This window comes from Diceros bicornis, chromosome X (genome assembly GCF_020826845.1).
Source record: "Diceros bicornis minor isolate mBicDic1 chromosome X, mDicBic1.mat.cur, whole genome shotgun sequence".
NCBI lineage: Eukaryota > Metazoa > Chordata > Mammalia > Perissodactyla > Rhinocerotidae > Diceros > Diceros bicornis.
In genome coordinates this window covers 138,899,650-138,917,695 of record NC_080781.1, presented here as the reverse complement: position 1 = coordinate 138,917,695, position 18,046 = coordinate 138,899,650, and the positions used below count along the sequence as shown (strand labels likewise).

Below are 18,046 nucleotides of genomic sequence, written 5' to 3'. Positions count from 1 at the left end.
CTTGTTTCATTTAGCATAATGTCCTCCAGATTCATCCATGTTGTCACAAAAGACAGGACTTCCTTCTTTTTTAAGGTTGAATAATATTCCTGTGTGTGTATATACCACATTTTCTTTGTCCATTCATCTGTCAGTGGACATTTAGGTTGTTTCCATGTCTTGACTGTTGTGAGTAATGCTGCAATGAAGATAGGAGTACAGATAAATCTTCAAGATCCTGATTTCAATTCTTTTGGATATATACCCAAAAGTGGGATTGCTGGATCATATGGTAGTTCTATTTTTAATTTTTTGAGAACCCTGCATACTATTTTCCATAGTTGCTTCACCATTTTACATTCCCACCAATAGTATACAAGGGTTCCAATTTCTCCACATCCTTGCCAACACTTACTTTTTTTTTTATGTTAGCCATGCTAACAGGTGTGAGGTGATATCTCGTTGTAGTTTTCATTTGCATTCCCTGATAGTAATGTTGGGCATCTTTTCGTATACTTGTTAGCCATTTGTATGTCTTTTTTGGAGAAATGTCTGTTCAAGTCCTTTGCCCCTTTTAAATTGGATTACTTATTTTTCCTATTGAGTTGCAGGAGTTCCTTATATATTTTAGATACTAACTCTTTATCAGATATATAGCTTGCAAATATTTTGATAAATCTTCTTAATTTTAATATGTGTCAATTTTTTCCATTTTGGTGCTCTTTGTGTTTTAAGAAATTTTTTCTTACCCCAAGGTCATTCAGTTCTACTTTTTGCCTAAAAAGTTTTATTGTTTTACCTTTCACATTTAGATTTATAGTCTACCTGGAATTGATTTTTGTGTATGGTGTGAAGCAGACTTTAAGACTCACTTTTTTTCACGTGGATGTCCACTGAGTCAGAATCGTTTTTTGAAAAGACCATTTCTTTGTTATCAACCAGGCATTCATTTGTATGTTGATCTGTTTCTGGATTCTCTATTTTGTTCTATTTGTCTGTTGTCTATCCTTGTGCCAGTACCCCACTTTTTTTTTTTTTGGGAGGAAGATAAGCCCTGAGCTAACACTCAATGCCAATCCTCCTCTTTTTTGCTGAGGAAGACTGGCCCTGGGCTAACGTCCGTGCCCATCTTCCTCTACTTTATATGGGACGCCGCCACAGCATGGATTAACAAGCGGTGCATCGGTGCATGCCCGGGATCTGAACCAGCGAACCCCGGGCTGCCGCTGCAGAGCACGTGCACCTAACTGCTTGCACCACTGGGCTGGCCCCGACACTGTCTTGATTACTATAGCTTTACAAAAAGTCTTGACATGTGGTGATGAGTACTCCAGCTCTGTACTTCTTTAATGTTGCCTTAGCTATTCTTAGCCCTTTGCATTTCCATGTAAATTTCAGAATTTGGTTTGTCAATATCCACAGGAGAAAACCTGCTGGGATTTGATTAGGATTGCATTAAGTCTATAGCTCAATTTGGGGAGAACTGACATTTTTTAAGTGAGGTCTTCCACTCCACGAGCATGTTATATCTTGCCATTTGTGTGGGTCTTTAATTTCTCTCAATAATATGTTATCATTTTCAGTGTAGAGGTCTTGCACATCTTTTGTTAGATTTATTCATACCTATTTGATGTTTATTTAAAAAATACAGTAAAGCTGGTGTAAATGGCATCATTTAAAAAAGTTTATTTCCTATTTTTTGCTGGTATATAGAAATTCAGTGAATTTTTGTATGTTGGTCTTGTGCCCAGTGACCTTGCTAAATTTACTTATTAATTCTAATAGTGTGTGGGTTTTTTAAATTTTCTACAAACACAGTCAGGTCATTTGTGAATAATCACTATTTTAGTTCTTCCTTTCCAATCTTTATACCTTTTATTTCTTTTTCTTGCTCTACTGAACTTGCTAGGACTTTCAGGGATGGCATTAGGCATCCTTTTCTTGTTCCCAAGTTCAGGCAGATGGTTTTTAATAATTCACCAGTAAGTGTAATGTTTGTTGTAGATTTTTGGCAGATATTCTTTATCAGTTTAGGGAAATTCCTCTCTGAGCTATATTTTAGCTATATTTTGTTTTATTGTTGTAGTAGTTATATGCTCTGGGAAAGGCTATATCAGACTGGAATTTCTCTTGAAAGTTTGGTAGAACTCTCCTATAAAACCACCTTGGCCTGGTGCCTTCTCGGGGGGTAGATTTTTCCTCACCATTTAAGTTTCTTCCTTGGTTTTTGTTTTTTTTTTCAGGTTTTCTACTCCTCTTTCAGTCAATTATGGTAATTTATAGTTCATTGAATGTCCATTTCATCTAAGTTTTCCTTTTTTTTTTTGACTTAAGTGTATGTAGTTTATTTTCAAAATTGGTTTCATTGGTAGCATTTATCACTAATTTAAATTATTTATTTATTATCTTCCCCCCACTAGATGTTGTCTCCATGACCTTGTCTGTCTTGCTCACTGCTGTAACTGCAGTACCTAGAGCCATTACTACCTGCCACATAGTAGCCATGGGAAATATTTCTTGAGTGGATGACTGTGTGATCTGTTTCTTTAAGTACAGAAGTCCCCCCTCCTTATCTGTAGGGGACACGTTCCAAGACCCCCAGTGGATGCCTGAAACCACAGATAGTACCAAACCCTATATATACTATGTTTTTTCCTATACATACATACCTCTGGCAAAGTTTAATTTATAAATTAGGCACAGTAAGAGATTAGCAGCAACAACCAATAATAAAATGGAACAATTATAACAATATACTGTAATAAAAATGTGAATGGGATCTCTCTCTCAAAATATCTTATTGTACTGTACTCATCCTTCTTGTGATGATGTGAGATGTTACAACACCTACGTGATGAGATGAAGTGAGTGAATGACGTAGGCATTGTGATGTAGCATTATTTTTGGACCGCAGTTGACTACGGGTAACTGAAACTGCAGAAAGCGAAACCAGGGATAAGGAGGGACTACTGTATGTCCCCTTTTCCACTGCCAATGCTGTTTACTTGTGTTTTCTCTTTTTTCTTGATTCTGTTGCCAGAGGCTTATCTACTTTGTTGGTCTTTTCAAAGATCAGCTTTAGGTTCTCTTGATCAACTCAGTTTCTTAGCTTTCTTTTTTTTTTAATTTCTGCTTTTCTCTTTATTAATTTCTTCCTTCTATTTTCTATATGTCTTATTGTTGCTGTGTTGTTCTTATCGTTATCCTTATTTTAACTTCTTGAGGTGAAAACTAAGTTTATTTTTGGTCTTCCTTGTTTTCTAATAAATACATTTAAGGCCATAAATTTTCATTCTCACTTTGGCCCCACCATATGATGTATAGTAGTTCCAATGGTTTTTGTTTGTTTGTTTTACTTCTAACTCATTTGTGTTTGCCGTTTTTATTTTCTCTTCAACCCAAGAGTTATTGAGAAGTGCATTTTAAAATTTCCAGGCATGTAGATGTGGGGGAGAGTATGGATATTTTTGGTGTTTCCTTTGTCACCTAGAACAGGGATCCATAAACTACAGCCTGTAGGCCACATGGGCCTGGTGCCTATTTTGGAAATAAAATTTTATTGGAACATAGCCACGCCCACTTGTTTACATACTACCTATGACTACTTTCCAGCTATAACTGCACAGCTGAGTGGTTGTGACACAAACCCTGTGGCTCACACAGCTTAAAATATATACTATCTGGCGTTTTCATAAAAAGTTTGCTGACCCCTGACTTAAAACATGGTCAATTTTTGTGACTTTTTCCTATAGATTGAAAAATATGTGTATTGTCTTTTGAGTATAAGTCCTTTATATCCTTGTTAGAATAAGCTTGTTGAGTTGTGTTACTGATCCTTATATCCTTCCTCATTGTTTGTGGTTTTGATTATACATATCTAAAAGAGATGTGTATAAATCTCCCATCATAACTAAATTTGTCCACTTTCTATATTTTGCCAGGGTTAGCTTTATATATTTTTAAGCTATATTGTTAGTGCATAAAGAGTATATAAAGGTTCATAACTATTATATCATCCTTCTGTGTTTTTCCTTCATAAAATATAAAATAGCCCTCTTCATCTCATTTATTTATGCATGCCTTAAATTCTTTGTCTCTAAATAATATTATTGTTCCTGTCAGGATTAGATTCAATTACATATATCAGGGAAAAAATAAATAATAAATAAAATTAATTTAAACAAGAAAGATTATTTCTTTCTTGGGTAGAACAAGGCAAGAGATAGGTATTCCAGGGCTCTGCGATGTGATCAGGGACCCAGGCTCCTGTCTTCTGCTTTACCATCTTGGTATATGGTTTCCATTCTAAGGCCCCCTCATGGTCCACGAGACTTCTGGAGCTCCAGCCAGCACACTCCATTGAGCACCATAAGGAAGAGGAAAGGTAGGAGGGCAAAAAGGGAGCTGTCCCAGCTCAGCCAATTTCTAATAAGTGACCTTCCCAGAAGTCCTAGGAAGTAATTCCATTTCCATCTCATTGGCAGGACTTTGTCAAGTGGCAACACCTAAGCTACCAGAGAGGCCTGTCAGGTAGCTCTGTCTTGGCTAAAAATTGACAATCTGTGACCAAGGAGGAAGGTGAGACTGGACATTTGAATTAGGCAGCCAGCAATTTCTGCTACTGGCCTGTTGCATCTTGTAATTCTTGTTAGAGGCATTTTCCTGTTAAAATGTTTTCCGTTCCTTTATTCTCAGCATTCCTCAGTTATTTTGTTGTTGTTGTTATTTATTGTGGTAACATTGGTTTATAACATTGTATAAATTTCAGATGTACATCATTATACGTCTATTTCTGCATGGATTACATCATGTTCTCATGTTCACCAGCCAAATACTAACTACAATCCATCACCACACACATGTGCCGAATTATCCCTTTCGCCCTCCTTCCTCCCCCCTTCCCCTCTGGTAACCACCAATCCAATCTGTCTCTATGTGTTTGTCTGTTGTTGTTATTATCTAATACTTAATGAGTGAGATCATGCGGTATTTGACCTTCTCCCTCTGACTTATTTCACTTTGCATAATACCCTCAATGTCCATCCATGTTGTCACAAATGGCTGGATTTCATTGTTTCTTATGGCTGAGTAGTATTCCATTGTGTACATATACCACATCTTCTTTATCCATTCCTCCCTTGATGGGCACTTAGGTTGCTTCCAAGTCTTGGCTATCGTGAATAACGCTGGAATGAACACAGGTGTGCATGTATCTTTACGCATTGGTGTTTTCACATTCTTTGCATAGATACCCAGCAGTCAAATAGCTGGATCATATGGTAGTTCTATCCTTAATTTTTTGAGGAATCTCCATACTGTTTTCCATAGTGGCTGTACCAGTTTGCACTCCCACCAGCAGTGTATGAGAGTTCGCTTCTCTCCACATCCTCTCCAACACTTGTTGTTTCCTGTCTTGTTAATTATAGCCATTCTGATGGGCGTGAGGTGATATCTCATTGTAGTTTTGATTTGCATTTCCCTGATTGTGAATGACGTTGAACGTCTTTTCATGTGCCTGTTGGCCATCTGTATATCTTCTTTGGAGAAATGTCTGTTCAGGTCTTTTGCCCATTTTTTAATTGGGTTGTTTTTTTGTTGTTGAGATGCATGAGTTCTTTATATATTTTGGAGATTAAGCCCTTATCAGATGTATGGTTTGCAAATATCTTCTCCCAATGGTTAGGTTGTCTTTTCGTTTTGTTGCTGGTTTCCTTTGCTGTGCAGAAGCTTTTTAGTTTGATGTAGTCCTGTTTGTTTATTTTTTCTATTGTTTTTCTTGCCCGGTCAGACATGGTGCTTAAAAATATGTTGCTAAGACTGATGTCGAAGAGCGTACTGCCTGTTTTCTTCTAGAAGTTTCATAGTTTCAGGTCTTACATTCAAGTCTTTAATCCATTTGGAGTTTTCTCCAAATTGAAAACCATTAGGGTTTTCTATATATAAAATCATGTCATCTACATATAGTGACAGTTTCACTTCTTCCTTTCCAATTTGGATCCCTTTTATTTCTTTTTCTTGCCTGATTGCTCTGGCTAGGACTTTCAATACTATGTTAAATAGGAGTGGTGAGAGTGGGCATCCTTGTCTGGTTCCTGTTCTTAGAGGGATAGCTTTCAGTTTTTCTCCATTGAGGATGATATTAGCTGTGGGTTTGTCATATATGGCCTTTTTTATGTTGAGGTTGTTTCCTTCTGTACTCATTTTATTCAGAGTTTTTATCATAAATGGATGCTATATCTTGTCAAATGCTTTCTCTGCATCCATTGAGATGATCATGTGATTTTTATTCTTCATTTTATTAATGTGGTGTATCACGTTGATTGATTTACGAATGTTGAACCATCCCTGCATCCCTGGAATAAATCCCACTTGATCATGGTGTATAATCTTTTTGATGTATTGTTGTATGTGGTTTGCTAGTATTTTGTTGAGGATTTTTGCATCGATCTTCATCAGTGATATTGCCTGTAATTTTCTTTTTTTGTGTTGTCCTTGTCTGGTTTTGGTATCAGGGTAATGTTCGCTTCATAGAATGAGTTAGGGAGCTTCCCCAGCCCCTCAGTTTTTTGGAAGAGTTTGAGAAGGATAGGTATTAAGTCTTCTTTGAATGTTTGGTAGAATTCAGCAGGGAAGCCGTCTTGTCCTGGACTTTTATTTTTGGGGAGGTTTTTGATTACTGTTTCGATCTCCTTACTGGTGGTTGGTCTATTCAAATTCTCTATTTCTTCTTGATCCAGTTTTGGAAGGTTGTATGATTCTAAGAATTTATCCATTTCTTCCAGATTCTCCAATTTGTTGGCATATAGCTTTTCATAGTATTCTCTTATAATCTTTTGTATTTCTGAGGTGTCTGTTGTAAACTTTCCTCTTTCATTTCTGATTTTACTTCTCTGAGCCTTCTCTCTTTTTTCTCTTGGTGAGTCTAGCTAAAGGTTTATCAATTTTGTTTATCTTTCCAAAGATCCAGCTCTTGGTTTTATTAATTTTTTCTATTGTTCTCTAGTCTCTATTTCATTTATTTCTGCTCTGATTTTTATTATTTCCCTTCTTCTACTGATTTTGGGCTTTGTTTGTTCTTCTTTTTCCGATTCCTTTAGGTGCATTATTAGATTGTTTATTTGAGATTTTTCTTGTTTGTTGAGATAGGCCTGTATTGCTAGAAACTTCCCTCTTAGAACCGCTTTTGCTGTATCCCATACATTCTGGCATGTCGTATTTTCGTTTTCATTTGTCTCCAGGTATTTTTTGATTTCTCCTTTGATTTCTTCATTGACCCAATCATTGTTCAGTAGCATTTTGTTTAATCTCCACATATTTGTGGCTTTTCTGATTTTCTTCCTATAGGTGATTTCTAGTTTCACACTGTTATGGTCAGAAAAGATGCTTGTTATTATTTCAATCTTCTTAAATTTATGTAGACTTGTTTTTTTGCCTAATATGTGATCCATCCTGGAGAATGTTCCATGTGCATTTGAAAAGAACGTGTCTTCTTATGTCTGTAGATGGAATGTTCTGTAGGTCCATCTGTTCTAGTATGTCATTTAAGACCAATGTTTCCTTGTTGATCTTCTGTTTGGATGATCTATCCATTGGTGTAAGTGAAGTGGTAAATTCCCCTACTAGTATTGTGTTACTATTTCTCTTTTTATGTCTGTTAACAATTACTTTATATATTTAGGTGCTCCTGTGTTGGGTGCATAGATATTTACAAGTGTTATATCCTCTTGTTGGATTGTTCCTTTGATCATTATGTAATGCCCTTCTTTTTACAGTTTTCGTTTTAAAGTCTATTTTATCTGATATGAGTATTGCTACCCCAGCTTTCCTTTCATTGCCATTTGAGTGGAGTATCTCTTTCCATCCCTTCACTTTCAGTTTGTGAGTGTCTTTAGGTCTGAAGTATGTCTCTTGTATGCAGCATATATATGGGTCTTGTTTTTTTTAATCCAATCAGCCACCCTATGCCTTTTAATTGGGGCATTTAGTCCATTGACGTTTAAAGTAGCTATTGATAAGTATGTACTTACTGCCATTTTTTAACTCTTTTTTTTTTCGGTGTTTTAGTAGTCCTTCTCTGTTTCTTTCTTCTTCTCTTGCTCTCTTCCCTTGTGGTTTTATGGCTTTCTTTAGTATTCTATTTGGGTTCCTTTCTCTTAGATTTTTGTGTATTTATTATAGGTTTCTGTTTGTGATTACCATGGGGTCCATGTACAGTAACCTATGAATATAGGAATCTATATTAAGTTGATGGTCTCTTTAGTTTCACCTATGTCTGAAAGCTCTACTCTTTAACTCCCCTCCTCCCACATTTTATGTTTTTGATATCATATCTAACCTCTTTTTTGTGCATTTGTATCCATTCCCCTCTTATCATGGAAATAGATACTTTTTCCTATTTGTGGTCTTCTCTTTTCCCCTTAAATAAGTCCCTTTAGCATTTCTTGTAGTACTGATTTCTTGGTGACAATCTCCTTTAATTTTTGCTTCTCTGGGAAACTTTTTATCTCCTCTTCCATTTTGAATGATGACCTTGCCTGGTAGAGTACTCTTGGCTGTAGATTTTTTCCTTTTAGCACTTTAAATATATCATGCCACTCTCTTCTAGCCTGTAAGGTTTCTGCTGAGAAGTCAGCTTGTTTAACATTCTGTTTTGAAATAATTTCAGATTTATAGAAAAGTTGCAAGAATAGTACAAAGAATTCCTGTATACCCTTCACCCAGATTCCCCAAATGTCAAAATTTTATCATATTTCCATTTTTTTATATGTATGGATAATTTTTCCTGAACCATTTGAGAGTAAGTTGCACACATGATGCCCCTTTAGTGGACACTTCCTAAAGAACAAGGACATTCTCTTACATAACAACAATAAAATAGTCAATATCATGACATTAAAATTTAATACAATATATAATCTATAGATGATATTCAAATATCACCAGTTTTCCTAGTAACATCTCTTATAGCAGACAAAAAAAACCTTTATTCTGGTCAAGTGCTCTTCATTTCTTTGTTTCAACCTGGTATCATTTTCTTTCTTCTTGAAGAACATCCTTTAATATTTCTGGCAGTGCAGGTCTTCTGGCGATACATTCTTTCAACTTCTGTATCTCTGAAAAAAGTCTTTACTTCAATTCCAGTTTTAAAAAGACATTTTCACTGGGTAAAGAACTCTAGGTTGACCTTTTTTTTTCCAGAACTATAAAGATATTTCTCCACTGTCTAACAAGAAAGTGGCTATCATCTTTACCTTTGTTCCTGTCTACTTAATTTGTTTTTTGTGCTGGCTTCTTTTAAGATTTTCTCTATATCACTGGTTTTAAACTAGTTGATTATAGTGTGCCATGGTGTAATTGTTTTCATATGTCCTATGCTTGGGTTTCATTGAGCTTCTTAGACTTGTGGAATTACATTTTTCATCAAATTTAGAAAAATTTCAGCCATTATTTCTACAAATTTTTTTTGTTCCACTTTCTTCTTTGGATATTCCAATTGCATATATGTTTGACCACTTAATATTGTCTCACAGTTCTGCTGATGCTCTGTTCATTGCTTTTCAGCCTTTTTTTCTATCTGTGATTTCTTTTGTATAGTTTCTGCTATGTCTTCAAGTTTACTAATCTTTCCTTCTGTAATGTTTAATTTTCTGTTAATTGTATCCAGTACACTTTTTATCTCAGGTATTATAATTTTCATCTCTAGAGGTCCAATTTGGGTCTTTTTATTTCTTCCTGTCTCTACTTGACACATTCTATCTTTCCTCTAGCTTCTTGAATATATAGAGTAGTTAGATCTGTTTTAATGTCTTTGTCTCCTAATTCCTGTCACTTAGATCTGCATCATTTCTGGGTCAATTTCATTTGATTTTATCTCCTCATTATGAGTTGGATTTTTCTGTAGTTTTGCATGCCTGGCAATTTTTGATTGGATGCAGACATTTTGAATTTTACCTATTGAGTGTTAGGTATATTTATATTCTTAAAAATATTCTTGAGCTTTATTGTGAGATATTGTTAAGTTACTAGGAAACAGTTTGATCCTTTTGAGTCTTGTTTTTAACCTTTCTTAGGCAGAAACAAAGCAGTATTTAATGTATGGTTCATTTTTCCCTACTACTGAGACAAGATCTGTTGTCTCCTAAATTATGAGATTTCCCCTTCAGGCTCTTGGGAGCACATGCTGTTCCTGGCCCTGAGTACACTTCAAGGACGATTCCCTGTCATCCCTCTAGGTTGGTATTTCCCTGGCCTTGGGCGGTTTCCTCACATACATGTCCTGATCGGTACTCAACTAAACACTTAAAGAGCACCCTCTCTCTATGCAGCTCTCTTTTCTACAGTCCTTGCCCTGCAAATTCAAGCCTCCTTGGCTTTCCCAGAGTCTCAGCACAAGGATACCAACAAACTCTATGTGGGGTTCTCCTCCCTGTACTTGCTTTCTCTGTTTTTCAAAAATACTTGTGTCCTTTGGGGAGAGCTTTGGAGCCCTCTGTGAACTGTCTTTCCCCTGGCAGATCTGTGAGGTGGTGCTCTGGGCAGCGGCAGCCCTGCTCTTCTTGGTTAGCTTCTCCTGAGCTGGAACCTCTGCTCTGGTCAGCTTGTTGCCAAAAACCGGGACCTTGTCATTGTAGCCAAAGCAATGAACACATTGACAAGGGATTGAGGAAAAGAAAGGGGAAATTTAATAATTTTCTAGCAAATGAGGACGTGGCAGGCTTGTGCCCCAAAACCCACTATCCTCCTGAAGCACTAACAGTTAGGGTTTTTAAAGGGAAATTCATGGGTAAGAATGTGCTGTCTACGTGACCACAGACATCTGGTGGGGCAGTTGTGCAAGGGTCTCAGATGAGGGTCCCAGACATTCTGGTGCTGGGACAGCTGTTATCTTCATCTACAGCAGGAGGTCCTGTGTTCCATAGATCAATCCTCCTGCTTCACCAGAAATTGGGATCTCGGGGAGAAAGGAAACTTCTGAAGATAATTGTAGGCTATAGTGCATAAAGTTTCAATTAAGGAGAATAAAAAGTTACAGGACTTTTTCAGTTTTTCCTCTGTTACAAGCTGGGGGAACACTCGGGGCCCCAGTGTCCTCAGCCTGCCATGCCTCCATGGATGGAGTAGAGCCTCTTCCAGGGGTGGGTGCTGGGTGGAGGAAAGGCACCCCCAGACTCTTGGCCATAACTCACTGGGAAATTAGCCTCTTTGACCTGGAGTTGGGGATGAGAAATGTTGTTGGTCTGCCCCCTTGGTGAGATTCCACACCCCTCATTGGGAGCTGGGGGAGAGGGAGCCCTGTCTTCTTGGCCACACCCACTCCGAGTGGAGCTTTGTCAAGATGAGCATGGGTGGGGTTGGCTAAAGTGCTCCAGATACTCCCTGTTCTTACCAAGTCTTAGTAGATTTTCTTGAATCAATGTCTCCATTTGCTGTGTGTACGGAGGACAATTTCCAGAGATTATAAATGTTTGTTTTTTCTAGTTAGCTTTCTCCAGTTTTGCCCATTTTGCTGTGGAGTGAGTCTGTAGAGCTCTCTGTCATCCTGGAAGTGGGCCCTTTCTACCTTGTGTATGAACAAAGGGTGACGCCTGTGGTTCAGCCTTGAATGCATTGGGGTCACCTGGGAGGAGCTTAAAAACCCTGCGGCCTGGTCGTTGGATTGCTTTGTGTTGATGTGAATAATATGGGGGAAGGAAGGAGGAAACACAAGGGAAGCTTCTATGTGTGAAGCCCCCCAAGGCGTAGACTCGTTCTGGAGAAACACTGGCCTCGTCCCATCCTGGATGATATTTGACACACCTGTGGGTGCCAGTGCACCTCTCGATTATTTGCGAAAATATGTGATTGCTCTTTGGTCTTTGTTGCAAAGTCTTTTCAAAGACACGAGAAGAATTCTTCTAGTGATACGAGGGCACAGGCACAGGTAGAACCTCTTTGCGCCATGTAATTTCTGCAGGTGACTGATGTTTTGCAAAGCAAAATAGCTATTTAATTTAAATATTCAGCATTTGTAAAATTCCATTGTATAGTAGCAATTTATCAGGATGTTAACAGAATTGAAACGTGAAATACTGACTTGAATTTTTTTTGTTGTTGTTAGGAAGATCAGCCCTGAGCTAACATCCGTGCTAATCCTCCTCTTTTTTTGCTGAGGGAGACCGGCTCTGAGCTAACATCTATTGCCAGTCCTCCTCCTTTTTTTCCCCAAAGCCCCAGTAGATAGTTGTATGTCATAGTTGCACATCCTTCTAGTTGCTGTATGTGGGACACGGCCTCAGCATGGCCGGATAAGCGGTGCGTCAGTGCGCGCCCAGGATCCGAACCCGGGCTGCCAGTAGCGGAGCGTGCGCACTTAACCGCTAAGCCACGGGGCCGGCCCCTGACTTGAATTTTTAAATGGCCGTACAGGGTGGCTGTGTGTGTGCAGGTGACAGGATTAGTTTATGTATCTTTATTCCTTATGGTTTTTTTTCCCCACAAGTGTTAAGTGTATCCTCAGTAAAGTTCTCTGTTACAATTACAATGCCTCTTAAGGTTTTAGAACAGATGGGTCCTGGGGTGTTTTCCAACAACCACAACCAATTCTCCCATTCTTAGCAGATACCATCTGGGTGTCCAACAATTCATCTCAATTCTGACACGATTTACCTGGAGATAGTGTCACATCCCGCAGGTTAAGGGCTCAGGCCCACGAGACTGCCCCCACTTCAGGCCTCCCGCACTTCTTACCCACCGGCTATAAATCAGGGCTCCCACGACCCCCTCCTCAGGTTTGATAATCTGCTAGAACGGCTCACAGAACTCAGGGAAACACTTACATTTACTGGTTTATTATATAGTAAAGGATGTGGTAAAGGATTCAGGTGAACAACCAGATGAAGAAGCACATGGGGCGAGGTCCAGAAGGGTCCTGAGTTCAGGAGCTTCTGTCCCCGTGGAGTTGGGGTGCATCACCCTCCCGGTGTGGACGTTTCACCAATCCAGAATTCCCCCAAAGCCCATACTATTGGGATTTTATGGAGGCTTAATCATGTAGGCATGATCAATCATTAACTCCATTTCCAGCCTCTCTCCCCTCTCTGGAGGATGGGGGGTGGAGCTGAAAGTTCCAAGCTTCTAATCAAGGCTTGGTCTTTCTGGTGACCAGCCCCCATCCTGAAGCTGTCTATGGGCCACCAAGAGTCACCTCATCAGAACAAAAGACGCTTCTGTCACCCAGGAAATTCTAAGGGATTCAGGAGCTCAGTGTCAGGAACTGGGGACAAAGGCCAGATACATATTTCTCGTTATGCCACAGGCCCTTGACTGTTTCAGTGACCCAGCTGCCCAGTACCTGACCATGAGCTCTCTGACCCCAGGAAGCTCCCACAGCCACTCCCTTTTCCTGGAACAAATTTTGTCTTTCACTTCTCTTTCTTGCAAAGTGTGAAAATTAATAAAGGGCAACCTCATTTAAAACAAGGTCAGGAGGCCAGAAGGGGGAGCTCCCACGCAGTACTGCTTGAGGTCAATTAGAGGAAACAGTCAATTACAGATCCCAACAGACAAGAAGTCGTCAACAGAAAAGACAGTCAATTACAGGAAGAAATGTACATTGCATCCCAAACGACCCCAGCAACTCAGCCAATGAGAAACCATCACCACCCTGAACTCGTGCTTTTCTCCAATGGACTTCCGTTCAAAACAACCCCTCCCAATTTCCTCCTTTTTCCCTATGAAATGACATTCCTTTCCCTTCTTTGTTGGATTTGCCTGTGGTCCGTCATAGCATGCACTTCCCAAATTGCAATTCTTTGGCTATTCCCATATAAACTCATTTTGCTGGTAAAACAACTGGCTGTTTTATTTTTTTTATTTTTTTTTATTGATATTTTAATGGTTTCTAACATTGTGAAATTTTGGGTTGTACATTTTTGTTTGTCCATCACCCCATATATGACTCCCTTCACCCCTTGTGCCCACCCCCCACCCCCACTTCCCGGGTAACCACAGTCCAGTTTTCTCTGTCCATGTGTTGGTTTATATTCCACATATGAGTGAGATCATACAGTGTTTGTCTTTCTCTTTCTGGCTTATTTCACTTAACATAATACGCTCCAGGCCCATCCATGTTGTTGCAAATGGGACGATTTTGTCTTTTTTTATGGCTGAGTAGTATTCCATTGTATATATATACCACATTTTCTTAATCCAATCGTCGGTCGAGGGACACTTAGGTTGCTTCCACTTCTTGGCTATGGTGAATAATGCTGCAATGAACATAGGGGTGCATAAGCCTCTTTGGATTGTTGATTTCAGGTTCGTTGGATAGATTCCCAGTAGTGGGATGGCTGGATCATAGGGCATCTCTATTTTTAATTCTTTGAGGAATCTCCATACCGTTTTCCATAGAGGCTGCACCAATTTGCATTCCCACCAGCTGTGTATGAGGGTTCCTGTTTCTCCACATCCTCTCCAACATTTGTTGTTTTTTGTCTTGGTGATTATAGCCATTCTAACGGGCGTGAGGTGGTATCTTAGTGTTGTTTTGATTTGCATTTCCCTGATGATTAGTGATGTTGAGCATCTTTTCATGTGCCTATTGGCCATCTGTATATCTTCCTTGGAGAAGTGTCTGTTCATTTCCTCTGCCCATTTTTTGATCGGGTTGTTTGTTTTTTTGTTGTTCAATTGTGTGAGTTCTTTATATATTATGGAGATCAACCCCTTGTCAGATGTATGTTTTGCAAATATTCTCTCCCAGCTGGTTGGTTGTTTGTTCATCTTGATTCTGGTTTCATTTGTCTTATAAAAGCTCTTTAATCTGATAAAGTCCCACTTGTTTATTTTTTCTTTAGTTTCCCTAGTCTGGGTAGGCATGTCATCCGAAAAGATTCCTTTAAACCCAATGTCAAATAGTGTGTTGCCTATATTTTCTTCTATGAGTTTTATAGTTTCAGGTCTCACCTTCAGGTCTTTGATCCATTTTGAGTTAATTTTTGTGAATGGCGATAGCACATGGTCCACTTTCATTCTTTTGCATGTGGCTGTCCAGTTTTCCCAACACCATTTATTGAAGAGACTTTCCTTTCTCCATTGCATGTCCTTAGCACCTTTGTCGAAAATTAGCTGTCCGTATATGTGTGGTTTTATTTCTGGGCTTTCAATTCTGTTCCATTGATCTGTGTGTCTGTTTTTGTACCAGTACCATGCTGTTTTGATTACTATTGCTTTGTAGTATGTTTTGAAGTCAGGAATTGTGATGCCTCCTGCTTTGTTCTTTTTCTTTAGGATTTCTTTAGCTATTCGGGGTCTTTTGTTGCCCCATATAAATTTTAGTATTCTTTTTTCTATTTCTGTGAAGAATGTCATTGGGATTCTGATTGGGATTGCATTGAATCTGTAGATTGCTTTAGGTAATATAGACATTTTAACTATGTTTATTCTTCCAATCCACGTGCATGGGATATCTTTCCATTTCTTTATGTCATCGTAGATTTCCCTGAATAATGTCTTGTAGTTCTCATTGTATAGGTCCTTCACCTCCTTGGTAAGATTTATTCCTAGGTATTTTATTCTTTTTGAAGCAATTGTAAATGGTATTATCTTTTTGAGCTCTCTTTCTGTTAGTTCATTATTAGCATATAGAAATGCAACTGATTTTTGTAGATTGATTTTGTACCCTGCAACTTTGCTGTAGTTGTTGATTGTTTCTAACAGTTTTCCAACAGATTCTTTAGGGTTTTCTATATATACAATCATGTCATCAGCAAATAGTGAGAGTTTCACTTCTTCGTTACCTATTTGGATTCCTTTTATTCCTTTTTCTTGCCTAATTGCTCTGGCCAAAACCTCCAGTACTATGTTGAACAGGAGTGGTGAGAGTGGGCAGCCCTGCCTCGTTCCTGTTCTCAGAGGAATGGCTTTCAGTCTTTCCCCGTTGAGTATGATGTTAGCTGTGGGTTTGTCATATATGGCCTTTATTATGTTGAGGTACTTTCCTTCTATTCCCATTTTATTGAGAGTTTTTATCATAAATGGATGTTGTATCTTGTCAAATGCCTTCTCTGCGTCTATTGAGACGATCATGTGGTTTTTATTCTTTGTTTTGTTGATGTGATGTATCATGTTGATTGATTTGCGGATGTTGAACCATCCCTGCGTCTCTGGTATAAATCCCACTTGATCATGGTGTATGATCTTTTTAATATATTGTTGTATTCGGTTTGCCAATATTTTGTTGAGGATTTTTGCATCAATGTTCATCAGCGATATTGGCCTGTAATTTTCTTTCTTTGTATTGTCTTTTTCTGGTTTCGGTATCAGGGTGATGTTGGCCTCATAGAATGATTTAGGAAGTGTTCCATCTTCCTCTACTTTTTGGAATAGTTTGAGAAGGATGGGTATTAAATCTTCTTTGAATGTTTGGTAAAATTCACCAGAGAAGCCATCTGGTCCTGGACTTTTATTTTTTGGGAGGTTTTTGATTACTATTTCAATCTCTTTACTTGTGATTGGTCTATTCAGATTCTCCATTTCTTCTTGGTTCAATTTTGGGAGGTTGTATAAGTCTAAGAATTTATCCATTTCTTCTAGATTGTCCAATTTGTTGGCATATAATTTCTCATAGTATTCTCTTATAATCCTCTGTATTTCCATGGTATCCGTTGTAATTTCTCCTCTTTCATTTCTAATTTTATTTACTTGAGCCTTTTCTCTTTTTTTCTTAGTTAGCCTGGCTAAGGGTTTGTCTATTTTGTTTATCTTCTCGAAGAACCAACTCTTTGTTTCATTAATCCTTTCTACTGTTTTTTTGGTCTCAATATCATTTATTTCTGCTCTGATTTTTATTATTTCTCTCCTTCTGCTGGCTTTGGGCTTTGTTTGTTCTTCTTTTTCTAGTTCTGTTAGGTGTAATTTAAGGTTGCCTATTAGGGCTTTTTCTTGTTTGTTAAGGTGGGCTTGTATCGCTATGAGTTTCCCTCTCAGGACCGCTTTTGCTGCGTCCCATATGGTTTGATATGGCATGTTATCATTTTCGTTTGTTTCCAGATAGTTTTTGATTTCTCCTTTAATTTCATCAATGATCCATTGGTTGTTCAGTAGCATGTTGTTTAATCTCCACATTTTTGTCACTTTCCCAGTTTTTTTTTCCTGGTTCATTTCCAGTTTCATAGCCTTATGGTCTGAAAAGATGCTTGTTATGATTTCAATCTTCTTGAATTTATTGAGGCTTGCTTTGTTTCCCAACATATGGTCTATCCTAGAGAATGTTCCATGCGCGCTTGAGAAGAATGTGTAGTCAGCTGTTTTTGGGTGGAGTGCTCTGTATATGTCTACTAGGTCCATCTCGTCCAGTTTTTCATTTAAGTCTAATATTTCTTTATTAACTTTTTGTCTGGATGATCTATCCATTGCTGTAAGTGGGGTGTTAAGATCCCCTACTATTATTGTGTTGTTGTTGATTTCTCCTTTTAGGTTTGTTAATAGTTGTTTTATGTACATTGGTGCTCCTATGTTGGGTGCATATATATTTATAAGTGATATGTCTTCTTGATGGAGTGTCCCTTTTATCATTATATATTTCCCTTCTTTGTCTTTCTTAACCTGTTTTATCTTGAAGTCTACTTTGTCTCATATGAGTATGGCAACACCTGCTTTCTTTTGTTTGCCATTAGCTTGGAGTATTGTCTTCCATCCTTTCACTCTGAGCCTGTGCTTGTCTTTAGTGCTAAGATGTGTTTCCTGAAGGCAGCATATTGTTGGGTCTTGCTTTTTAATCCATCCTGCCACTCTGTATCTTTTGATTGGAGAGTTCAATCCATTTACATTTAGGGTAATTATTGAAATATGAGGGTTGAATGTTGCTGTTTTGTCACTTATTTTCTGGTTCTTTTGCATTTCCTTTGTTTCTTGTCCCATTTGTTTTGGACTGCCAATTCAGTTTGGTTGTTCTGTCTTATGATTCTTCTAGTTTTCTCTTTGTTTATCATATGTGGTTTTAATTTGATTATTTGTTTAGTGGTTACCTTGAGGTTTGGGCGAAAAATCTTCTGTATGAGATAGTCCATTATCTGATAGCCTCCTATTT

At 38.2% G+C, this 18,046-nt stretch overlaps 1 protein-coding gene across 1 annotated transcript in view; it reads left to right on the top strand.

Annotated features, from left to right (window-relative positions):
- Positions 1–18,046, top strand: part of BRCC3 (BRCA1/BRCA2-containing complex subunit 3) — a 90,917-nt gene that overhangs the window by 46,852 nt on the left and 26,019 nt on the right. The window contains 2 exon segments of the mRNA XM_058535055.1: positions 4,290–4,330; positions 4,333–4,363. Of these exon segments, the coding sequence (XP_058391038.1) occupies positions 4,290–4,330; positions 4,333–4,363 (72 nt within the window).